The 26,371-nt window shown below is 39.8% G+C and overlaps 1 protein-coding gene across 1 annotated transcript in view; it reads left to right on the forward strand.

The window, feature by feature from the left end:
- The first annotated feature begins 97 nt into the window (after nucleotides 1-97).
- Nucleotides 98-26,371, forward strand: part of LOC135793419 (titin) — a 60,664-nt gene continuing 34,390 nt past the window's right edge. Inside the window, 20 exon segments of the mRNA XM_065304375.1 lie at nucleotides 98-568; nucleotides 1,492-3,076; nucleotides 3,135-3,364; nucleotides 3,425-4,789; nucleotides 4,851-7,649; nucleotides 7,711-8,907; nucleotides 8,967-11,725; nucleotides 11,790-13,677; nucleotides 13,738-13,969; nucleotides 14,027-14,385; nucleotides 14,868-15,207; nucleotides 15,266-16,706; nucleotides 16,803-16,932; nucleotides 18,758-23,002; nucleotides 23,215-24,444; nucleotides 24,504-24,583; nucleotides 24,641-24,741; nucleotides 24,804-25,033; nucleotides 25,199-25,273; nucleotides 26,241-26,345. Of these exon segments, the coding sequence (XP_065160447.1) occupies nucleotides 412-568; nucleotides 1,492-3,076; nucleotides 3,135-3,364; nucleotides 3,425-4,789; nucleotides 4,851-7,649; nucleotides 7,711-8,907; nucleotides 8,967-11,725; nucleotides 11,790-13,677; nucleotides 13,738-13,969; nucleotides 14,027-14,385; nucleotides 14,868-15,207; nucleotides 15,266-16,706; nucleotides 16,803-16,932; nucleotides 18,758-23,002; nucleotides 23,215-24,444; nucleotides 24,504-24,583; nucleotides 24,641-24,741; nucleotides 24,804-25,033; nucleotides 25,199-25,273; nucleotides 26,241-26,345 (20,548 nt within the window). The 5' untranslated portion in view covers nucleotides 98-411.

Raw genomic sequence — 26,371 nt, forward strand, 5'->3', positions numbered from 1 at the left:
TCCCAGCTTGGGTGAGCAATAATCTTATGTGGTATCATGTGAAAGATACCTAAAATAGAACACTCGGCATTACTCGGCGGGCCCCACCTTCGAACACGCTGCTCGCTGCAGGAGAGCTTCATTCTTCGCTCACAATTTGCAAACGACCGACGTCTTGGTATTCTATCTATCGGGGATGATGACTTGACTTCTGCTAACTGAAGCCGTGGATGGCATTAAAGAAGACGAAATATAATTATCGAAACGTCGTGAAAATACTTACAAACTGCTAGTTACTAAGTTCGACGAAAGATTTAACGTTTTCGTGCTTTTGTTTTTAATCGTTATTAATTCTTCAAAAAGTGTTTTTTAATATAGTTGTGCTTCAATATTATATTTTGATATCGACTGTGAAATTATTGTGGTGACAAAATGAATAGGCAGCAACAAATTCAGAAGACTCAACAGAGTCAAATGTCTCAGCAGACCACCCAGCATTCGCAAATGTCGCAGGTTTCGCAACATATGACCCAGCAAAGGGTTAGTTCCGAACAACATGTCACCAGACAAGTTATGAGCCATCAAACAGGTTAGCATCTTTTTGCACCCCCTTCATCAGAATTTTCGTTTTGCCTCATACTCATTTATTTCGAACCCCAACTTTAAGTTTTTAGATTTATTTTGCATGGCGCTTTATTACAACGTACTAACATCTAAAATAAATGTTTAATGCTTCAAATGCTGGTTTTGGCTGGAAGTGTCGTAAATTTTCAAAATTTATGGATACCACTTTTGTTAAAAAGGATTAACAATTGTAGGTGTAGTTTGAAACTTAAAATAAATTTAACGCCAAAACATTCAAATTATCTGTTAAAAATATTTGTTATTCAGGCATCCTGCCAAAAATGTAGAGTAGCCAGAGATATATGCTGCACATGAACCAAAAATAAAGCTGTGATACATTCAACGAGATCTTCCAGAATACGCGTTTTCCAATTGGATTGACACACATAATGTATTTTTTCAAATGTTTGCATCCTAATACATTAAAAAAAAAACTACAAAATGAAACAATTTCTAAAATTATATTTTGGCTCTGATGTGAAGCAATTATATCAAGTTTCATGTGTACATAGTATTTCTAGTTAAATGAATTCTGAATAGCCATTTCTTGATTAGAAAATTTTCGGTTTATTACCCATGGTGAAATTTGCCGGGAAATTTTATGGATATTTCGAATAGCCAACGAGGAAAATAACAAAAAAACATAATTCAAATTTACAGATTCGTTCTTAAACTGTAGTTTATATAAGTGAAACTGTGTGGTAGCAAATTTCCATTGGCCGACTAAAGATAGTTGCTCCAAAAATGGATTGCTGTAACGCGATGCCGCGATAAAAATAGATGCTCGTTGCTTTGCGCAGCGTTGACTTAAATCAGCGTCCACGCGCCTAAGCTTATTTCTAATTAACAATCTATTTTCATGGATTAATGTGATTTTTTTATATTCAGTTCAGGGCGGTTACACGCAGCAGACTGGAATGCAACAACAGTTGACCGGTTTCGGCCCGAACGCATCACCGCCAGTATTTGAGAAGATTTTTAGCAATGCCCGCTTTGCGCAGGGTGGTAATGCGTGCTTTGATGGTAAGGTCACTGGTAAACCACAGCCGACTGTGTCGTGGACTCGCAACGGAGCGCCCCTCACAGATTCGAACAAATATCGACTCTCCTATAACAGTCAGACGGGAGAGATAGTTTTACAAATTAACAGTATTGGTCCTGGCGATGAAGGTGAATACGTGTGCACTGCCAGGAACCAATATGGCGAAGCCATTTGCTCAGTTTATATTTCGCCTGAAGGAATGCAAATGCCCCAATTGCGAGGTATCAGACAAACACAAACATCCAAACAAACAACGTCATACACCAATGGCCACCTCGTTGAAGAGTTTAAGATCGACACATTTGAGTACAGGATTCTACGTGAGGTGTCCTTCAGGGAATCAATTACTCGCCGTTTTTCTAATGAACAAGATTTTCAAATGTCAACCGTTGTTGAAAGATCGCTCGGACCTCCAGCGCCTCCGCAAATCTCCCAAAAGCCTCGTAACTCAAAATTACTTGAAGGCTCGGACGCTGTATTTTCGGCGAAGGTTTCAGCAAATCCTAGACCTAGATTGACATGGTTCAAGAACGGCCAGCGATTGGTTGATTCCGAGAAATATGAAACGTCGTTTTCGAATAATCAAGCTGTTTTGCGTGTGAAAAAAGTATGCGCCGAAGATTCCGGCCATTATAGCTTGCTTGCAGAAAATCCACAAGGATGTGTAATTAACTCCGCTTTCTTAGCCATCGAACCTGTTAGCACCCAGGAGGGGCTTATCCACGAGTCTCAATTTAAATCACAGCAAATTGAAACCGTTGAGACCACCGATGCTTCTAAAACGCTTGCCCCCAATTTCGTTCGCGTATGTGGCGACAGAGATGTAACTGAAGGAAAAATGACTCGTTTTGATTGCCGTGTTACCGGCAGACCATACCCTGAAGTAACCTGGTACATCAACGGGCAACAAATTACGGACGACCATACGCATAAGATCCTCGTAAACGAATCAGGAAATCATGCACTAATGATAACCAATGTAGGTCGCAATGATTCCGGTGTCGTCACTTGTGTGGCTCGCAACAAATCTGGCGAAATAAACTTCCAATGTAATTTGAATGTTATTGAAAAGGAGCAGGTAGTTGCTCCGAAGTTTGTCGAAAGGTTTACGACCGTAAACGTTAAGGAAGGTGAACCGGTGGTTCTCAACGCAAGGGCTGTGGGAACTCCTACACCACGAATCACTTGGCAGAAGGACGGCGTCCCGCTTGCCAACAGTCCGAATGTTCGTATCTCTATTGACGGTGGTGCGACCCAATTGGATATCCCATGTCCCAAGGCATCGGATGCCGCTTGGTATCAATGTACTGCACAGAATGTTGCCGGCTCCACCGCCACCAGAGCAAGACTGTTTATTGAAACCCCGCAAGGACAAACACCCGAACCAAGACGTCTTCATTTACCCCGACCCACTAAAATAATCGAACCTGAGTAAGATAAATTTTCTTTATTTTGTTAATCAACTAAGTTTTATTTTTTTGTTCACTAGGCCCGCTCCAGGCCCCGAAGTTATTTACCTGAAGCATGTAGAACCATCCCGACCTTACGCAGCATTGCCTGAGCAAGATCGGGTGTATCCTCCACCCCAATTTATAATCCCGCTTCACGATGTCATGCAGGTGGAAGGTGGCAAGGTACACTTTGAGGCCCGGATTGAACCAGTTGGTGATCCAACAATGCATGTAGAATGGTTCCTGAATGGAAAACCCCTACCAGCTAGTAAGTTTAAATTAAGGTCAACAGCATATTTCGATTTTAACGCAATTGAATATTTTATAGGTTCTAGAGCAACTTATGTCTTCCGCTTTGGTTTTATTGCTTTTGACTTATTAAGTATCATCATGCAAGATAGCGGAGAATATGTATGCAGAGTAACCAGCAGCACTGGTAGCGTAGAGTCGAGAGCGATGTTGAGCATTCAATCGAAGGCATCCATCGAACGTTCTAGTCAACATCCTAGTAGCTTGCAACAAATTCAACAACTCGAAGATTACTCAAAGTATCAAAGACACGATAGTTACGATGAGAAGTCTTCTCAGAAACCCCACTTCATCCGCCCACTCCAAGATTTAGGTGATTTACAGGAAGGTAGAAACGCTCACTTTGAAGCGCAACTTACTCCTGTTAGCGATCCTACAATGAAAGTGGAGTGGTACAAAGATGGCCGACCGATAACAGCCAGCTCGCGAATCACTACGATCTTCAACTTCGGTTACGTCTCCCTAAACATTATGCACTTACGTGCCGAAGATGCCGGTTCATATACCGTTCGAGCTGTTAATCATTTAGGCGAAGCCATTAGCACGTCGACTATTCGTGTGTTCTCTCGCTCTACCGTTACCGGTGATTTGGGTATTCCTGAACAACAACGATATATCGAAAGAGTTGAGGAGCTGGAAGCTTATCAACAATTGCAACATCAAAAATTCGTACAAGAAACTCCCGAATGCTTGCAGGCACCCGAGTTTAAGACTCCAATTAAAGATCAGCTTGGCATCCGTGAAGGAGGTTTTGCTCACTTTGAAGCCCGTTTAGAGCCTGTGGGTGATTCTACTCTTAGGGTCGAATGGCTCCGTGATGGTCGTCCCGTTGAAGCAAGTTCGAGAATTACAAGTTTCTTCAATTTTGGCTACGTCGCGCTAACTATTAAGGACGTAACTATTCATGATGTGGGCACTTACACTTGCCACGCTTTCAATTCAAAGGGACAAGCTAACACTGTTGCTCAATTGAGCGTTGTCAGTAAACAAGATATTCTAGTCGATTCTCAACACCCAGGTGGTTTGGAGAAAATTCAATACCTTGAAGATTCTAGTCGCTATCAACGTATGGAACGCGAGGAAGTTGTGGTCAAACAGAAACCGCGATTCCTTGGACCCTTGAAGGGAACTAACAAGATTGTAGAAGGTCAACGAGCTCACTTTGAAGCGCGCGTAGAACCGCAAAACGATTTAACCATGAAAATCGAGTGGTATTTCAATGGCAAACCAATTCAATCTGCCAATAGGATTCAAACTTATCACGACTTTGGTTATGTTGCTCTTGACATTCAAAGCGTTCGCTCGGAAGATGCCGGCACCTACACCGTTGTGGCTCGTAATGCATTGGGAGAGGAACAATTGAGTGCAACTATGATTGTTGAAAGTATGACGTCATTGTAAATTTGCATGAAACTTAATTTAATAATGTTATTTATTTTTTTCAGCTCGTTCATCAATTGATACCAGGAGTATGCACCACGGAAGCTATGAAAAAACTCAGCAGCTCGAGGATTCTAAATTTATTGAACCTCAATACCAAATTGAAGAAATTTCTAAGTCTAAACCTATTTTTGTCCAACCATTGTCTGACCCAAGACCCGTTACGGAAGGTCGTAACATTCATGTCGAATGTCGCCTGGAACCTATGGGTGACCCAACTATGAGAGTAGAATGGTTCTGTAATGGTCGACCTATCACTGTTGGTTCCCGCTTTAGAACTTATAATGACTTTGGCTTCATCGCTTTGGACATCATTCAAGCAAATGCTTCCGATTCCGGTGAATATACCGTTAGAGCTACGAATCATTTAGGATCGGCTCACACCTCCGCCGTTATTCGAATTATTGGCCGCTCTGACATAATTACCGATACACAGCATGAACAATCGCTGGAACAAATTCAAATGTTGGAAGGTCGTGCATCCAAGCAAATCACTGAGGAAGTAACTGTTTTCCAAGCGCCGCAATTTACTAGACCTTTGCATAACATTGAAACTATTGAAGGTACCAATGTTCACATGGAATGCCGTTTGCAGCCAGTTGGAGATCCAACAATGAAAGTGGATTGGTTCTGTAATGGTAAACCAATCCGCGTGGGCCATAGATTCCGTCCTGCATATGATTTTGATTATGTAGCGTTGGATCTCCTCAGCGTATACCCTGTTGATTCTGGTGTGTATACCTGCCAGGCTAGAAACCAGTTGGGAGAAGCAGTAACTTCATGCTCTGTCAGGGTCATTGCAAAGAAAGATCTAATGCTTGAGAGCCAACATCCAGCTGGAATGGAAAAAATTCAATACTTGGAAGATTCATCTAGATACAAGCGTACTGAATATATGGACGAAGTTATCAACGTTAAGCCAAGGTTCATTGCTAAGCCTAAAAATTGCGAAGGTATGTTGGAAGGACAACACGCTCATTTTGAATGTAAAGTGGAACCAGTCACGGATCCCAACTTGAAAATTGAATGGTACAAAAATGGAAGGCCCATTACAATTGGTCACCGATTCAGACCCATTCACGATTTTGGATATGTTGCATTAGATATTATTGATCTAATTGCGGAAGATTCGGCCACATATACTTGCCGTGCTGTTAATTTAGTTGGATCTGACGAAACTAACTGTGTCCTGAGCTGCCGCAGTACCAGGCAAATTATCACCCATACTCAAAATCAACAAGGATTGCAGCAAATCCAAAGCTTGGAAGATCGCTCCCGTTATTCGCGTCATGAGGAAACTGAGGAAATTACAACTCAAGCACCAATTTTCACTACATCTTTGAAAAATGTTGAAATAAAGGAAGGTCAACGTGCCCACTTTGAGTGTAGGCTTATTCCGGTTTCGGACGCTACCATGCGAGTTGAATGGTTCCACAACAACCGTCCAGTCAAATCTGGTTCTCGTTTCTCTGAAACCAACAATTTCGGATTTGTTGCGCTTGATATTCTTTACTGCTACCCAGAAGATTCTGGTACCTACACATGTCGCGCAACCAATGCATTGGGTGAAGCTGTCACTTCCGCAATGTGCATTGTGCACTCCAAGAAAACTATTTATAACGAATCAGTCCATGAAGGTGCATTAGAACGCATCAGGCAATTGGATGATTCTTCTCGTTACAGCAGACAAAGTGTTCAAGATGAAGTTGTTACCCAAGCACCCGTCTTCACGCTTCCAATCAAGAACGTGAACGTGGCTGAAAATCAAGCGGCCCACTTTGAAGCAAGATTAATTCCTGTTGGAGATCCAAAACTTCGTGTCGAATGGCACAGGAATGGTGTTCCAATTCAGGCATCTAACCGCATTACTACAATGCACGATTTTGGATATGTCGCATTGAACATGAAGTATGTTAATCCGGAAGATTCCGGCACTTACACTTGTCGTGCTATTAATGAGTTGGGCGAAGCAGTAACATCAGCAACGCTGGCAGTTCAATCAAAGGCATCCTTGGAATTACAAACTCAACATGAAGGTGCCATGCAAAAACTTCGTCAACTTGAAGATTCCGCCAAGTACCAGCGGCGTGAAGAAGAGGACATTATTGTCACTCAAGCACCCAGATTCGTTACTCAATTGAACGGACCTAAAGAACTATTCGAGGGACAGAGCGCGCATTACGAATGCAGAATTGAACCTTATCCTGATCCAGATCTGAGAGTGGAATGGTACCATAATGGTAAAGCCCTCACCACTGGCCATCGTTTCCGCACTGCGTATGATTTTGGATTTGCTAGTCTTGACGTTCTTAGCGTGTATGCCGAAGACAGTGGCGAATACACTTGCAGAGTTATTAATCGTTTAGGCCAAGCCCAATCTTCTGTTGTAACAAATGTTAAATCCAAGGCAGGAATTATTCGCGAAACTCAACACGAGGGAGCTTTGCAAAAGATTCAATATCTTGAAGATGACTCGCGTAACAAGCGCACTAGCGAGGAAGACGCTGTTATTTTCGAAAAACCTCAATTTGGTAGGGGCTTGAAGAACATTGAAAGGCTTGCCGAAGGACGCAGTGCTCACCTGGAAGCTACTTTAACCCCTGTTAACGATCCAACTATGGTAGTTGAATGGTTCTGTAATGGACGTCCGATTCAAACTGGTCATCGTTTCAAAACAACTTATGACTTTGGCTATGTAGCTCTTGATATTTTGTATGCATATGCGGAAGATTCAGGCACTTACATGTGCCGTGCTCGTAATGCAGTGGGAGAAGCTGTTACTACGTCCTCCATCACTGTTGTTGGTACGTATCATAATTATGCGAAATGTTAAATATCTGCTATTTACTGAAATTTTATTTCTAGCTAAATCTGGATTAGATTTAGAGACGATGGATGAACAGCGCTTGAAGAAGATTCGTGATCTTGAAAACTACGCAAGACCCAAACGTGAAGAAATTGAACCAGAGGCACAACGCCCAGTCTTCCTGACACCATTAGTTAGTCTTGAAAACTTGAAAGAAGCCGAACATGCTCATTTGGAATGTCGTGTTGAACCCATCAATGATCCCAACTTGAAAATCGAATGGTTCGTTAATGGCGTCAAATTGAAAACTGGCCACAGATTCAGGACAACTCATGACTTTGGATATGTCGCTCTTGATATTTTGTATTCATACGCTGAAGATAGCGGTACTTACATGTGCAAAGCAACCAATTTGATCGGAGAAGCCGTAAATACTTGCACTATTAAAGTGGGCAGTCGTAAGAGCATTCTACTGGATACTCACCATCCCGAAGGACTTGAAAAGATTCGTGAATTGGAAGCCCAAGGACATCCTGCTCGATTGGAAGTTGAAGATCCAATTCCGTTCCCACCACGTTTTATTACACAATTGCGTGGTACCCCAGAAGTGGTTGAAGGTGCAACAGCTCATTTTGAAGCGCAAATTGAACCAATTCACGACCCCAATCTTCGTATTGAATTCTATCATAACGGAAAACCTTTGCCTAGTGCATCTCGCTTCCATATTACCTTTGATTTCGGATACGTTGCTTTGGATATTGGCCATGTTGTACCGGAGGATGCCGGTGAATACTCAGTGAAAGCCATTAATAACCTAGGCGAATGCGTATCGTCTGCTAGCATGAAAGTAATTTCTAAGAGCAACATTGTTCTGGAATCTCAGAGACCCGAAGGATTAGAAAAAATCCGCAAATTGGAAGAACATGTGCCATACAAGAGACCAGAACACGAGGATTACGTTACTAGACAGCGTCCAGTATTTACTCAGCCATTGCAAAATATTGACTTTATCCAAGAAGCCGAAACAGCTCACTTTGAGTGCCGCTTAATTCCTGTTGGAGATCCTACGCTTAAGGTGGAATGGTTCCGCAATGAAAAACCTTTGGAAGATAGTTCTCGCATTAGCAAGATGCATGACTTTGGATTTGTTTCTCTTGATATTGCTCACATTCGCGATGAAGATGAAGGCGTATACATGTGCAGAGCATCTAATCCGCTTGGAGAAGCTGTCACGACAGCATCTATGAAGATTAGAAGTAAGTGTTATATTGATATTTACCATATTATGTTATTTATATATCTGTAATTTACACAGCCAAAGCCAGCATCCAATTGGAAACTCAACATCCCGAAGGAATGCGTAAAATCCAACAACTTGAGGCACCACATGCACCACGCCGTGAAGAAGCAGATCGCGTGTTTGAGAAGCCTATTTTCACCCAGGTTCTCACTGGTCCTTCTGAACTTTGGGAAGGCCAGCACGCTCACTTTGAAGCTCGAGTCGTACCTGTGGGAGACCCCAATCTACGTTTTGAATGGTATGTCAATGGCGTGGAATTGAAGTTGGGATCCAGAATCCGTGTAACTCACGATTTTGGTTTCGTTACCCTTGATATCATGTCTACGGTGCGCGAAGATTCAGGCGTCTACATGTGCAAAGCTATCAATAAAGCAGGCGAGGCAGTGTCTTCTATTTCAATGAAAGTGAAGCCAAGATCAAGCATTCACGGTGAACCACTGCAACCCGATGCATGGCAAAAGATCCAACTCAAAGAGGCTGAAATGAACAAAGTTCCTGAAATGTTTGTAGACACGCATCCTCAACAAGCACCTGTATTTACCACACATTTGCAAAACTTTGATAAACTTCAAGAAGGCCAGCATGTTTATTTGGAAGCGCAAGTCGAACCACGCGCTGATCCAAATTTGAAAGTCGAATGGTTTAAAAATGGTGTTACTCTTACAACAGGAACCCGTTTGAGGAGCACTTTTGACTTTGGTTTAGTAACCTTATCAATTAATGGCCTACGTGCCGATGATTCCGCCATTTACACATGCAAAGCTACAAACCTTATTGGCGAAGCTGTATCCACTTGCACACTTAAAATTGAAGATAAGCACTGGTTATTGGGTCAAACTCTGCATCCAGATGCTATTCCAAAATTGGAAGCATTGGAAGCTCCTAAAGAAGGTGTCCCTGAACAAGCCGAACCCTCTTACGAGACACCTATCTTTATTACTCACTTGAATAATGTAGTTTGTACAGAAAGTGAGAATGTACACTTCGAATGTAACGTTGAACCATCTAAAGATCCCACCATGAAAATTGAATGGTACGTTAACGGAAAACCATTACCAACTGGTGCTCGTTATAAGTCTACTTATGACTTTGGTTATGTGGCTTTGGATATTAATCATTCGTACGAAGAAGATTCTGGAATTTACACTTGCAAAGCTATCAATAGTAAAGGATCTGCTACTACATCCGGTTCACTTCGTTGCACTGGCAAGCAGAACATTTATTTGCAAACCCAGCATCCTCAAGGACCTGCTGGATTGGAACGCGTGCAAGAAGTGGATGATGCCGTGGCTGGTAAATTGCAAAGACAAGCATCTGGTCCGGAAAAAGAATTTGGTAAACCAGTTTGGACCATACCTCTTAACCCTGAATTCAGGATTAACGAAGGGAAGCCGTTGAATCTAGAAGGCACAGTCGAACCAAAAGAAGATCCTAATTTGAAAATTGAGTGGTACTTTAATGGAAAATTGCTTGATCATGCATCCCGCTTTAAGCTTACTAGTGATTTTGGATTCGTTACGCTTGATTTGGCTGACGTATATGAACGCGATCAAGGCATATACACATGCAAAGCTTTCAATAAAGCAGGTGAAGCATTTACTTCAACCACAGTATACTGTGCCACCAAAGCTGGTTTAATTGAACGTACCCAACATCCAAAGGGCCAAGAAGGCCTGGAAAAAATACAAGATCTTGAAGATGCTCTTAATAGACCTGATGCCCGTATGCCCGATTCTGAAGAAGGACATGCTCCCGTTTTTACTTCTGAATTTACTGAACTTCTTAATCTCAGTGAAGGAGAAATTGCCCACTTTGAAGCTGGACTTACTCCGATTGGAGATCAAACCATGAAAGTCGAATGGTTTTACAATGGCAAAGCGATTGATGCCAGTCACAGATTTAGGACTGTTCATGCGTTTGGCATGGTAGTTCTGGAAGTTCTAGGAACAAAGATCGAAGATTCCGGAACCTACACGTGTATTGCTACTAACGCATGGGGCAAAGCTGAACAAAGTGTCAAACTCGAATGCGTTGATAAGTCTAAAGGACAACCACCCAAGTTCACCACGCACATCAAGGATATTGTTGGTCTTAAGGACGGACAACCTGCTCACTTTGAATGTACACTTATACCTGTTAACGACCCAAAACTCAAAGTCGAATGGTATCATAACGGCAAGCCGATGAGACATTCAACCCGCATCAAGACCGTCTCCGACTTTGGCTTTGTCCTCATGGACATTAGCCATACTGAAAATCATGACTCCGGAGAATATGTGTGCAGAGCATGGAACGATTACGGTGAAGACTTTACCAAAGCTACCATCAATGCATATGGCAGGAGCGGAGTTTTCACTGAGAGTTTGCAACCCGATTCGTTAGCTAAAATTAGAGAACTCGAAAGCTTCCAAGGCCAACAAGTGCAAAAGTCCGCATCTTTCGTAACGGAAGCACCGAAATTCGTAACTCACATCTCCAGTATAAGTAAATTAGTTGAAGGTCAAAGTGCCCACTTTGAAGCTAGATTAACACCAGTTGCTGATCCTGATTTGGTTGTTGAGTGGTATTATAACGATAAAAAACTACCACATGGACACAGATATCGCACTTTCCATGATTTCGGAATTGTTATTTTGGACATCTTATACTGCTATGAAGAAAACTCTGGTACATACAAATGCAGAGCTTACAATAAATATGGTGAAGATTTTACTGAGGCCACATTGACCTGTTCATCTAAGGCTAATCTTATTTTGGACTCGCAATTGCCTAGGGTAAGTTTGTGACTACCAATACTTTATGACTATCTATTTAATCAAATTATACTCCTAATTCTAGGGAATGGAGGGTGGTTTGGAGAAGATTCAGGACTTGGAAGATTCTCTAATTCGCACCAGAGATGATAAAACTTCAGAAGAATTTGGAAAAGCACCAGTATTTACTGTACCGCTTGCTAATATTGACAATCTACGTGAAGGAGAAAGCTCTCATTTTGAAGCTCGTCTAATACCAACCGATGATCCCAAATTGAAGGTTGAATGGTTCTGGAATGGTCGTCCATTGAAAACTGGATCTCGCTTCCGCACGTTCTGCGACTTTGGCTTTGTCATTTTAGAAATCTCTCCGGTTTACCCTGAAGACTCTGGTGAATATTCGTGCAGAGCATTTAATGACTACGGTGAAGCTGTAACCACCGCCTCAATGAAAGTACAAGGCAAACGCAGCATTATTTTGGAATCACAACTGCCCCAAGGAATGGAAGGAACGATTAATAAGATTGCCGAGCTTGAAGGTTTGGGTGTAATTCCTGGACCAATGACTCCTGATGATGATACCGGCAAACCACCAGAATTCATAACATCCCCAACGGATTTGACGTTATCTGAAAACGGTTTGGCACATTTCGAATGTAGATTGATTCCAGTTAACGATCCCAGTATGAGAGTAGAATGGTTCCATAATGGCAAGGCCTTGTGGGCTGGTTCAAGAATTAAAACTATAAATGACTTCGGATTTGTCATCTTGGAAGTAGCCGGAGTATATCAACGCGATTCTGGCTTATATACCTGCAAAGCTACAAACAAGCATGGCGAGGCATCAGTATCATGCAAATTACAAGTACGTGGACGACAAGGAATTATTATGGAACCCCAACTTCCAAGCAATTTCCGCACCGGTACCGAAAGCATCCAAAAATTGGAAGAGCAGTTGTATAAACGAGATGAAAAGATGACTGAAGAAGAAAAACCAGATCCACCTCGATTCATTGTTGAAATCAAGGATAATGTTGATGTGGCAGAAGGAGCGCCAATTCATTTCGACTGTAGAGTCGAACCAGTTAATGATCCATCAATGCGTATTGATTGGTTCCACAATGGAAGACCTTTCGCAACGGGATCCAGAGTTCATCAAATAAATGATTTTGGATTTATCTCATTGGACATTGATTATTCGTACACGCGTGATGCTGGCGAATATATTTGCAGAGCAACGAACAAATGGGGCACTGCTACTACCAAAGCAACTGTTACCACAACATCAAAGCGTAACATCGATTTCGAATCCCAATTGCCTGCTGGCATGAGCGCCGAGAAGCTGAAGGAATTGGAACGTGGAAAGGTGTCGGAAGCGCCCAAGGAAGATGCTCCAATGGGTCCTCCTAAATTCATAACCCAAATTGAATCTGCAACTGTGGAAGAATCCGAATCAGTACGTTTTGAATGCCGCGTTGAGCCAAAAGAAGATCCCAAGCTTAAGATTGAATGGTTCCGTAACGGCAAACCTTTGCCATCCGGTCATCGTTATCGTACCGTCTATGACATGGGTTTCGTATCTTTGGATATATTGTATGTTTACTCTGAAGACTCTGGAGAATATGTTTGCCGCGCATACAATGACTTTGGTGAAGATTTCACCAAATGCAGTTTGACATGCAAGCGTTTGCCCAACATTATTTTACAAAACCAAGTGCCAAAGGGCATGAAGAGGTCTGAAACTCTTATGCAGATGGAAGCAGCTATCAAGAAATACACCTCGGAAATTCACCTAACTGAAGACGATCTCTACGATGCTGATAAGAAGCAACCGCCAAGATTTGTCACGCAAATTCAGGACCAGACAACATTGGTAGAAATGCAATCTACTAAATTTGAATGTCAATTAGCACCTGTCGGTGATCCAAATATGAAAGTAGAATGGTTCTTCAACGGAAAACCGTTATCACATAGTAAGTTAAACTAATAAATCAGTAAAATTCAGTTTATTTATATGCATTTTCTAATTTCAGAAAATCGGTTCACGCCCATCTACGATTTTGGATACGTTGCCATGAATTTTGGTTGGGTTTACCCGGAAGATAGCGGCGAATACCTGTGTCGTGCTACTAACTTATACGGCATGGATGAAACAAGAGCAATTATTAAAACAGCTGGCAAGCCTGGTATTATTTATGAATCGCAATTACCCAAGGGCATGAAATCTATTGAGAAGATTCGTGAAATGGAAGCTGCTTGGCAAATGTAAGCATTACTCTTTTTATTAAATATTCTTGAATATACACGAAATCATTATTTCAGAGCACCTGAAGAAGCTGAAGAAGAAGCAAAGCCTAAGTCTGCCCCAATATTTGTTAGTAAACCTGAACCATGCACTGTGGAAGAGGGAGAATGGGCACGCTTCTGTTGTCGTGTTACTGGCCATCCTCGTCCACGTGTGATGTGGTTAGTTAATGGACATACAGTAGTTAATGGCTCAAGGTACCGATTGACGTATGATGGCATGTACCACATGGATATTCCGAAAACGCGCCAGTACGACACCGGAAAGGTGGAAGTCATTGCAAGGAGTTCCGTGGGAGAAGCAATCGCCGACACTCAGTTGAATGTGATTCCTAGGCATGATGATTATAGAAAAGTACTGAAAAATTCGCCGAGACGTAAGTATTATTCTTTCCAGTCACTACCACAGCACTATTATTCAGAGTACTTTTCACAAGCGCTAAACACAAACAATATTGGAAGCCCTTTGAATAGTAGAGTAGAAAAAAGTTTAAGCATATTCAGCGCTGATACTTTACACAATGCACTGCAACAACTTGATATGCTCACTAATATTACTCTCCACACATTACCTTTGATCCAATCCTTTTCACGAAGCTTAGGAGCCTTCTATCATGGGTAGATTACTAGAGTATTTAATTCGTCTGCAATTATGAAAATCAAGAGTCAGGTATGAGTTACCTACTTTTGCATGCCTATTCGTGCATTTTGTGTATCGTATTGTATCGTCATTAATTTACGAAAGTGCAAAGAAGCAGTCGAAACATGCTACTATCGTAAATTTCATTTATTGTTGTATATGTTAGTTTTCTTGTGCCCTTTATGAGATCAAATAATATCATAATATTTAATGCCGTAGCTTGGTACGATTTAGAATTAGCCACGTATCAAAAAGAACGTCAAGAAACGGAACTAGAAAAGTTCTTCGACGAGCGGAATGTGAATTTGAAAGAAAGTGGTCATTCATATAATATCGATATAAAACCGAAAGACTTCAAGGGAAGCGAAGCTGAATGGCAGCATTTGGTGAAATCCAAGAAAGGAGAAGAATATTACAACAAGTTACAAGAATTGGAAAATTCACAAGTCACCAAAGAATTTAAACTGCGTGAGGCAAGCCATCAGTTCGCTATTCCCGGTGAGAAAATTGTGAACAACACAATGGCTAAAGGCATGGCTGCAAAGTACCAGGAAAGCTTGTAAGTTATCCTAAATTGAACAATAACAATAGAGTTTTAATCACATTTTAAACTTTAGGGAGCAACAACCAGCTGGTCGTCCATTAGGACAAATCCCATACTTACCAAAATTCAAGAAGCTAACGAAGGAAGAACGTGAACAAGTTGAATTGAGAAAAACAGAGAAGGGAAAAACAATGCTGAACACATCTGCAGTTGATTCTTATCAAGAACGTAAACCTGGATCACCACCAGGACCCACTGAATCTGGTGTGCATGGTCGTGAAATTCACGTAACCAAACAAAAGCAAACGCAAAAGGAGACTCAAGGAGATCTTGAAATTACTCGTAACATTACATCCACTGAAACTACAGATGTTGAACATAAAGCTAAAACAAGTGAACGCGTCGTACAAGAACAGGTTTTGCCTTCAAATCCACCTTTCTTCACGAAGAAAATTCAACCATGTCGTGCATTTGAAAATGAACCAGCCAAGTTTGAAGTTGAATTTGACGGTGATCCGTTACCTACAATCACTTGGTACAGGGAAGATTTCCCAATTACTAGCTCTCCAGACTTGAAGGTGTACACACTCAGCACCAAGTCGATTTTACAAATACGTCAAGTCTTCTTGGAAGATTCAGCCGTGTTTAGTGTCGTGGCAGAAAATCGCGGTGGAACGGCCAAATGCAGTGCTAACTTAGTTGTCATGGAAAGAAGGAGATCTGGACGTGGTGGAAAAGTACCACCCAGCTTCCTCACAACTGCACAAAGCTGCACAACCAAAACTGGACAACTTGTTCGTTTTGACGCCCGCATCAATGGTACAAAACCTATGGATGTATACTGGCTCAAAAACGGAAAGAAAATTGTTCCTGACATCAGGTACAAAACTTTGGAAGAAGACGAAGTCTATACCTTGTTGATTATTGAAGTGGTGCAAGAAGACTCTGGCAAGTATGAATGTGTTGCCATTAACAATGCAGGCGAAGCTCGCTGTGAAGCGGAATGCGTAGTGCAGGCAGCCAGCAAACCAACCAAACCCGAGAGTCAATCGTCCCCCGGAACGGAGAAAGCGCCTACTATTCTAGAACCACTCAAAGATCAAACAATTAGAGAGGGACAATCTGTTGCATTCAGATGCGTCATTTCTGGAAAACCTATGCCACAAATCAAATGGCAAAAGGGCGACAAGGTAATTAAGCCGTCCAAGTATTTCCAAATGATCAAAGACGGAGATGTGTGCACCTTGAGAATTTCGGAAGCCTTCCCTGAAGATGAAGGTGTCTACAAATGCGTTGCTACTAGTCCGGTTGGAACAATCAGCACTCAAGCAAATTTGAAAGTATTGGCACCAGATAGTCAAGATATCCTATCAAAGTTAACACCTATGAAAGATGTTATCGTCCCGGAGGGAAGTCCTGCACAGTTCAAGACATCCGTTACCGCGGGAAAACCAAAACCATCTATTCAATGGTTGCGTGATGGATTCCTTATTCCGGAATCCCCTGATTTTCAGGTAATTATCAAAAATATTTTGGTGCTTATTACACTAGAATGTTGAATGTTACATCTAGCCAATACCAAACTAACTCGTGATATTCTCTATTTTCAGATGATTAATGAGGGCAACAACGCTGTGCTGCTAATTTCGTCTACGTACGAAGAGGACTCTGGTACATTCACCTGCCGGGCTACCAATTCGGCTGGAGTCGTGGAGCAGTCCGCCAAGCTTATCGTCAAAAGTAAGAAATAATCTCTATACATATATTTATTTATCTTTGATTTTCAAAATCTATTTCACCCCATAATCCTAAAATGTAATCATTTAATCAATTGAGAGTCTTGTCTGCTAATCGGTGTGACGGTAAAATATGTTTTAACCAAAATCACTGGATTCTGGGTTGTACTTAAAAACCGATTACAAACAAAAATGGTTATGCGATAACTAATTTATAATAATTCGGTGGAAGGTCAGGTTGTAATTAAGTTCCAGTTGATTTGTATATGTATTGAAGGGATTGAATTTAGCTTTTCTCGCAAAATGAGTTATTTCAAAGTTGTGCTTTATATCATAATTTATACTGATTGTTATATATTGTATAGTTATAGTGCATTATTTACAATAAATTGCAATATCATAACACAATCCTGAGTTTCACGATACGACCCATTTGCAAAAAAAAACGAAGGTGAATCAGCACACAAATAAATACATAAATACTATTTCTATTTCTAGTCGAGCGGAACATTAAATATAAATTTAATGCCCTCGAACAAATCGTATATATGTATAAATATTGTGCGTGCAATAATTCAATCGTAAATCAAACTCTTTTCAATGCCACCATCGAAAATGCACAAACCTTTAGCAAGCTCGCATGAAAGTGAGTTCTATTTTGAACAGAAAGATTGAGATTATGTCTAAGAGTTGGGATAATATATTTCGGGCCGTGTGCACCAAATGAATACACGCAAAGAACTATTTTAAACTTTGCGTGGATTACGTTACACTCTAAATTAGGAGCTTGAAGTAGTCCAAATCGTAGTGCCACCTTTGCCAGATTTGTTGATTGCACCTTACCATTTCAAATTTCAAATGCGGTTGAACAATTTTGATTTCGTACTCATTTGTTTCGGTCTGCCAAGAGCTTCGAATGATAGATTGCGGGTTCATTAGTAATGGTATGAATCACAGATTAGTCGACACAAAAACACAAGGTTAACTAAAAATAGTCAACCTTGTTTATTCTTTATCATTTTTTAAATTTGAAACATCGTATACACAAAATCTAGAACAACAAAAAACAGTTTTCATTTGATCTTGCCGCCACGCTACAAATACATCATTTGGCAATAAATATAAATGCACATTATTTTTAACTTCTAGTTATACTACTTACTACTATATTCTATTATACATCTCTAAATCAGCACTTGTACCAAAATCAATAAATTAATTTAAAATATATTATCTCAAGTTAATTGTCACAATTTCCCAATTTAACTCGACTTGGTCTGTTGATTATGATAAAAGGCACAACTTTGAAACTTGCTTCACTTCTTTTTGTTCCGATTAATATCTTCTGCGGGCCAACTGTTGTCCAATTATTCTTCTATACTTAGGAACAAAACTAATCTTATTTTAAATTATGTTTACGAATCCAACTGCCTTGATGATTAAAATTTCACTGTGTTGCACTTTATTATTAAACGAGTAAAGTTTTCTTATAACGATCACTATTTAAATGCGGCGACTCTACTTGAACGTGCAACCGCTGATGATACTTGAATATAAGTGACTTTATAAATTTACGGTCTCGCTTTCGGCTTGCCGTGCCGCCGAAAAGGTAGGAGGGAGAAATGTGCGTCGTCAATCACTCTCCTGCCGTGGATTACGCACAGCAGATGCGTGAAAACCTGCGTACCAGTATTGTTTCTATTATGAATCATAAACGTCTAAATATAAACAGTAATAGAACTTTAAATAGAATCGGTTACCTACGCGACGGACTCTTCTTAGAATTCAAATTTAGATTTTACTTACATGCATCGTTTTTACCATTCCAGAGCGGCCTGGTAAAGTTTATCGAACTCCCGTATCTGATCATAAAGACCAAACGGGTGGTTTGAAAAAAGATCATAAAAGCTCAAGCTTTAAAACAACTGATGAAGAATTTTCAATTATTAAAGATGGTGGTGAAAATATTCCCACCGATGCTGAAATTTTACCCATGGGTGATGAAACTTTACCGTGGAGACGCAAAAAGCATTCGATTTCAGAAGCAATCAAAACAACCCAAGCCGATCAAAGGTCCGTACCTTGGACTGAACAACAAGTTACTTTAAAGAAAACTCAGCGAGTGCAAAAAGAAGTTGCCAAAGAGGGAATTGAACAAATTCAATTAAAACATTCAAGAATTGATAAGAAAGAAATCAGACGCGAGTCACTGGAAACCGTTGAGCTTAAACCGTGGCAATTGCAAAAACAAACGCAAAGTATTAAAGACACACAAAGTACTATGACTAGACAGGATATAAGCGATTCTACACTCTTGAATATTGATCAAAGAGAGCAGGTAGTTGAAGAATCGAAGCAAATTGACACCACTGAAACACGCGGTTGGAGAAAACCACGCAAGACAACTGAAGATAGTAAAATGATAACTAGAGACTTAGATGACACGACTCTGTTGGATGTAGATGAAAGAGAACAAACGTTTACAAAAGAAATATCAAAAGGTAAAAAACCTGAGGATTCCACTCGTGAATGGCGCAAACCTCGCCAACCAATCCAAACTACGGAAGACACAACTTTGCTTAAGGTTGATGAAAAAGAATCTATCACGGAACAGGAAACTTTAGAAACAAGAGGATGGCGTAAACCTAGAACTGAAGTAAAACCAGATACAACTACAGTTCAGTCGGTAGAAGACGTCTCTATTCTGAAGATTGATGAAAAAGAAACAACTGAACAAACCGATAATCTTCAATCAAAAAGCTGGCGAAAACCCAGACGACCATCTGACACCAAGCCCATAGTTCAGCCAAAAGAGGAAGCAGTCCCTTGGAATAAACAAGAAATTAAATTGAGGAAATCGTCTATCACAAGAAAAGATATTGTGAAAGAAAAATTGGAAGAGGTTCAATTGAAATCATTGCGGCGAGACTCAAAAACGCTTCAACAAACTACAGTGGAAAGTACATTGATTCGACAAGATCAAACAGAACAAATTGACGTTAAAACTGACACACGGAAAACTGCCGCAAAGTCTCAACCATTTACATCTACGGAGGATACAACTTTGCTAAAACTGGATGAAAAGGAGACACTTAAACAAGAGGAAACTCTTGAGACTAGAGGTTGGCGAAAACCTAGGAAACCGGTCGATACTCCGAAGGAAGAAACTGTGGAAGCGCCAATAAAAACTCAACCATTCAAAACAGAAGATGATTCAACAATTATGAAGGTTGATGAAGTAGAAACAATTAAAGAGCAAGAAACTTTAGTAAAGGATTGGAGAAAACCGAGAAAACAACTTGATACAGAAAAGGAAAAATATGTCAAGGATATTCCAAAAGAAACTCAACCGTTTGAAGTCGTCGAAGATTCTGCTTTAATAAAATTAGATGAACATGAAGTAGTTAAACAGCAAGAAACCCTTGAAGAAAGGGGTTGGCGTAAGCCAAGGAAACCAGTCGAGGCTGAACAACCTGATGCTCCTACCCAACCAAAACGTTTGCCGGAGAAACAGCCTAAGGAAGAACCAGTTCCATGGAATAAACAAGAAATTAAATTAAGGAAATCTTCAATAACGAAGAAAGATATAAGTAAAGAAAAATTGGAAGATATTCAATTAAAGCCTGTACGACGTGAGTCGAGTACTTTACAAGAAACAATTCAAAAACAGGAAATTGTAGAAACTGTACAGAAAACGACAGCCAAAATTGCAGATAGTTCAGTTATTAGTGACATCCAGAAAACTGAAACTGAAGATGTGCGCTTAGAGGCTAAGCCTTGGCGTCAACCTAAACCAGAAAGAAAAGAAGTTACTACGGTAACAGAACCTACTGTTGCACCACAAATTGAAGAAACTCCAGTTGAAACAAAGGATTGGCGAAAACCTAAACCAGAAAGAAAAGAAGTTACTCCAGTAACAGAACCCACTGTAGCACCACAAATTGAAGAAACTCCAGTTGAAACAAAGGACTGGCGTAAACCTAAACCAGAAAGAAAAGAAGTTACTCCAGTAACAGAACCCACTGTAGCACCACAAATTGTAGAAACTCCAGTTGAAACAAAGGACTGGCGTAAACCTAAAACCGAAAAGATTGAAGAAGTGAAACCAGAGTCTAAACAACCCGAAACTCGTTCCTGGCGGCGTGGCAAAGAGCAAGCTAAAGAGGAAACACCTCAAAGCAAACTAGAAGTTAAACCAGTTGAAGAACTTGAGAAACCAAAACCAGAGATTAAGAAGCAACCGAAAGTTGCACAGAAAGTAGAGCAGCCAGTTGCTGTACCTGAAGTATCAAAAGTTGAGGAGATAGAAAAACCAAAAGCACAAGATCAAACATACATTGTTGAAGAAACTGTGGAGGAAGTTGAGGATGTCGTAGTTCTGAAGGTCGACGATGAGAAAAAACCAGATAAACCTAAAGCTAAAAAACCTATTCAACCCGAGGAAGTTGAGAAGTTTGAAGCCGTAAAATTAAAACCAACACGTCGTCCTGAAAAGCCAGTAACTACCGAAGCTCCCGAAGAAATTAAATTGAAACCTGTCCCGAAGCAAAAAGTAGTAGAAAAGGAAGAACCAATTTCTAAGCCAATAATCGAAAAGCCCAAAAAGGTTGAATCGTTTGATATTCCAGAACGAGAAGAACCGGTTATCGAATCTATGCCTGAATTTGACAAAGAAATAATTCCTGAGAAACCTAAACCACAGGAAACTAAATTACCTTGGCAAAGAGCTCCCAAAACAAAACCAGTCCAAGAAGAAGAAAAACCAAATAAAATTATAATTGGCAAAGGAAAGATTCCGATTCAAGAAGATATTAAAGAGGAAGTAATTTTGAAACCAATTTCTAAACCAGAAAGAGTAATTGAACCTGAAAAACCTAAAGAAGTTAAAAAGTCACATAAACCAGTTAAAGATTTCGAACATCCAGAACCCGAAGAAGTGACTTTGCAGCCGTTCAAACCGTCAGAACCTATAAAGAAAGAGCCCGAAGAAAAAGCTTTACCTGAACCAGTTAAGAAACCAGTTGAACAACCTGAAGAAAAGGATAAATCATTGCCACCTTGGCGAAGGCAACCGAAGCAAGTACCAGAAGAAGTCCAAGAAGAAAAGAAATGGCCTACTGGTAAAAGAAGACCAAAATCACCTGAACCAGAAGAAAAAATACAACTTAAACCAATCCCAAAAACTGTACCAATTCCAAAAGATAAGGAAGTAGATGATTCCTTCAAAAAGCCTGTAGATGACATACCCACATCAGAAATACCGGATGATGAACCAATCAAATTTAAACCAACTCCCTGGAGAAAACAAAAACCCAAACACGAAAAACCTGAAGAAATTGAAAAACCCCAAGAAGAACCTAAACCTAAATTAATTCCAACAAAATTAGAAGACACCGAAGTTTTGACTCCAGTTGAAACAGAAAATCTTCAGTCCGAAACAAAAATAACTTTGATCGAGAAACGCGATGTGGTACAAAAGAAAGAAAAACCGAAAGTGGAAGAACCAATTCCGAAAGAAGAAGAAGTACAAACAGCTACTTTCCAAAAAGAAACCAAAACAAGTACCATATCAAAGAAAGTACAGAAAGTCAGACAAAAAGTTGTTCAAGACAACGATCAAGGACCAATTCCAGAAATTGAATTGGTATCACAAAAACGCGTGTCTGAGGTGACCGATAAAGTAGCCGAGGAAAATGTACAGAGAGAAGTGGTTGTCAAGGAGATTAACAAAGCGGTGAGAAAAAGTGTTGAACAAACAATGGTTTCTGAAGTTGGAATTACCATTGATAAGCCAAAAGCTCCTCGGTTTATACAACGCGTTGAACCAATTGCTGCTGAAAAGAACAAACCTGCTCGCCTTGTTTGTAAAGTTGAAGGAACACCATTCCCAAATGTTGAATGGTACAAGAATGAGCAGTTATTACAAACTGGACAACGAGTATTTGTACGCGTTACCGAAAATACTGTGGCACTTGAATTTTCACGAGTGGAACCCACTGATGTTGCTATTTATTCTTGCAAAGCAACAAACCTCGCTGGTGTTGCCACATCAACAGCGAATTTAATAATACTAGGTATAATATTTCGTATTATTGTGTGTTGTTTAATGCTTTCTACGTTTTAAGCTTTTAATCATGTACTTTGAAGCTAACAAGGTGTTTTTTGTTGTTTTCATTTTCAAGTTATAACGTTTTAATAATCTGGTAAATTGAGTTTGTTTGATTTCAATTGTTGTTATTTGTATTAAAACATTTACTTTTATACTAATATATTGCTTTCAAAATAGAAAAAGAAGAAAGCGGAATTGCCCCACGGTTTACCAAGCCACTCAAACCCAAGTTCATCGAGCAAGGACAAACTGCAATGCTCGAGTGCGCCGTAGTTGGCAAACCAACACCAAATATCAAGTGGTTCAACGCAAGTCAAGAGATTAAGCCAGACAAGAAGACCAAAATTACATTCAATCCACAAACAGGAGTTACAACACTAGAATTACTTGAACCCTTAACAGAAGAAGCAATTATAAGTTGCATTGCTGATAACAAATTTGGAAAAGCGGAATGTCGCACAAATATTACACCATCCAAAGCAGTACGAGTTACTCAACCGGTAGTTTTGGTTGCGCCAAGAATAACAAAACCTGTAGAAGCAGTGGTTAGCAAACCAAGAAAAGATCTTGTACTTGATGTAGAATTTGATGGTTCGCCAGAACTGGAAACTAAATGGGTACGAAACAATAAGGTTCTTCAAACAGATAACAATTATACCATTACAACAAAAGACAAGAAATCCAAACTTGTTATCTCTAAAGATGCACCACAAAAAAGTGGGAAGTATGAAGTTCGCATTACAAATGAGAAGGGTGAAACCAGATCGGGTGGATCTGTAATGATAACCGATGACGAAGAAATATTAAGCTCACAGGCACCACGTTTCATCAAACCTATTTACCCTCAAATTGTTACACCCGGTGAAGTGGTTGTGGTTGAAGCTAATGTCGAAGCATCGCCCACAGCCACATTCCAATGGTATCAGGGATCATTTCCAATACAATCATCACCTGATATTCGCATATCTACCGTCGAAAACAGATCCATCTTGGTTATTAACGACGTTGATTCTGATTTTGCTGGTTTGATTACATGTCGTGCTGAAAATGCGGTTGGTTCTGTATCTTGCACAGCTACCCTGGATGTCGTTGAAGAAATGGACTGGCAAGTTACACAAGAGATTGAATATCCTCGATTCGTCCAACAAATTACACCACAGAGAGTAATGGATGGAGAAAAAGTACAATTTACATGTGTAGTGTCTGGAAAACCAACACCCAAGGTTACATGGTACCATAATAATGAAGTAGTTCAACAAGCTAAAGACGTACTGATCATGCAAGATTCGGAAGGTGTATGCAGTTTAGCTATTTCCGAAGTTTTCCCGGAAAATGCAGGGGAATACTCCTGTGAAGTCAATAACAAAGTAGGAAAAGCAATATGTAAATCATCATTAATAGTTGAAGGTAAATATTACAATATTTACAAAATTTTTAATTGTGTTCTTAATAAACTATTTTTACAGCATATGAATACGTTCCGGACTCTGAGATAGGACTAATGACTGGTCCATCTGAATCTGAAGAAGATCTAATTGCAGATAAAGTATATTACAAATAATATTAAAGTACTACATTTTATTTATATTCTGATTCATTACAGACGTTGAGCGATTTAGATGTTCTATCTGATGATGAATGTGCGCCGAAAATAATCAAGAAATTACCAGAAGTAATCTCAACTAAAGATGGTGACATTACAAGGTATAGTCTAAATTTAACAAGTGTGAAACAATTTGATTTTTAATATTACATTTACTTTAAAGATTGGAAGTAAAGGCAATTGGCAAACCAATGCCAAAGGGAAAATGGCTAAAGCACGATGAAGAAATAAAACCGTCCAATGAATTTGTTATTGAGAATTTCGAAGATGGTACCTCGGTGCTCACGATATCTGAAGTGTATCCTGATGACACCGGAGATATTGTATTTGAAGCTCAAAATGAGCTAGGTGTGGCAGTGACTTCCACACAATTAATGGTTGAAAGCGTTGAAGGTGATTTAATACGTTTTTATCTGTTCACTAATCTAGCTCTTTTTCAGGTTGTATAAAATGAAATGATTTCTATCCCTTTTTTCCTCTTTTTACTAAGAACTACACACAAACTTTTCATCCGTCAAAATGAATAAAAACAAGCATTAATTTGATATTTCTTATTAGGCATTGTTGGCACAAAAATGTATCGCAAACCGGAATGGGTAACCCACATGGAGGAGCTTCAAGCTGCACTAAAAGGTAACGAAGGATCGAAAAGCAGTTGCATGTCAGTTTTGCCCAGTGATTTGTCGTTAGATAGTTTAGATGCCGCACCCTATGTAAATGATGGATATGTTGATGCTCCATCTTTAGATATAATCAATTATCGCAATGTGCCACCAGATCAATTTTATTTAAATTACTCATCTGCGTCTGATTCTAACTCAGTTTCTTCCGAACGTTCGGTAACATCAATTTGTAGCGATCCGTTTCCAAAAAGTAAAAAATCAAATTTTGTTAAATCAGCAATGGATGAATATTTAAACTCTCACAGACATTCCATCAGCTCTGTAATGGAATTGCTTAATAGTTCCGCTATTCCCGAATCATCATCAAACGATTATACTCGAGTAGAATCAGATGACATTGAATCGATCGACTATAAGCCAATTGAAAAACCACGAAGATACTCGCATGATACTAACTGTTTCTATACTTTATCACCAATTGAAGAATATAGCGAGCCTTCTACTGAAGGCACGGCTGATTGCGCAAGCAACGTGCAATCCCTTTCAGTATCGTGTGACCCTATTCCATCGGATGTTGAATACTTGTTGCACGATAAGTTTGATACGTTTCCTCGCGCAAAACAAAAAAAGAATGCTGGCTTTCAGTGTAATACAATGTATCCATTTGAGCCACGTGAATTGGACCCAAGTGCATTCAATCAATTGCATACCGTTGATAGCCAAGAAGAGCTGCAAGAATTTTTATTGCTTGAAAGCGCTTGTGTATCAAATTCGCATGGTCGAGGATTAGCTTCTGCATTTGACGATAGTAATAACTGACAATGCGTTTTTGCTAACATAATAATTTATTACTGTTTTGTCGTTTGATTGTGATATTAATTAAATTGAATAAATCATTGAACACTTATAAACCCGTGTGTTTTGTGTATTTTGTGTATAAATTTATACAAATTAACATATATTTAATCTATTCATAGCCGCACACAGCGTTCCCACATTTGTTAAGGAAATTACAAACGTTCACGCTTCGGAAGAAGAAGATGTTGTGTTTGAATGTGTGTTTTCCGGAACACCACAACCAGGTAAAAACTAATAAAAACTTATGCTT

The sequence above is a fragment of the Atheta coriaria genome, unplaced genomic scaffold, assembly GCF_025399875.1.
Source record: "Atheta coriaria isolate IRGN ID8LTWV9N9 unplaced genomic scaffold, Caltech_Dcor_3.1 hic_scaffold_6_pilon, whole genome shotgun sequence".
Lineage (NCBI taxonomy): Eukaryota > Metazoa > Arthropoda > Insecta > Coleoptera > Staphylinidae > Dalotia > Dalotia coriaria.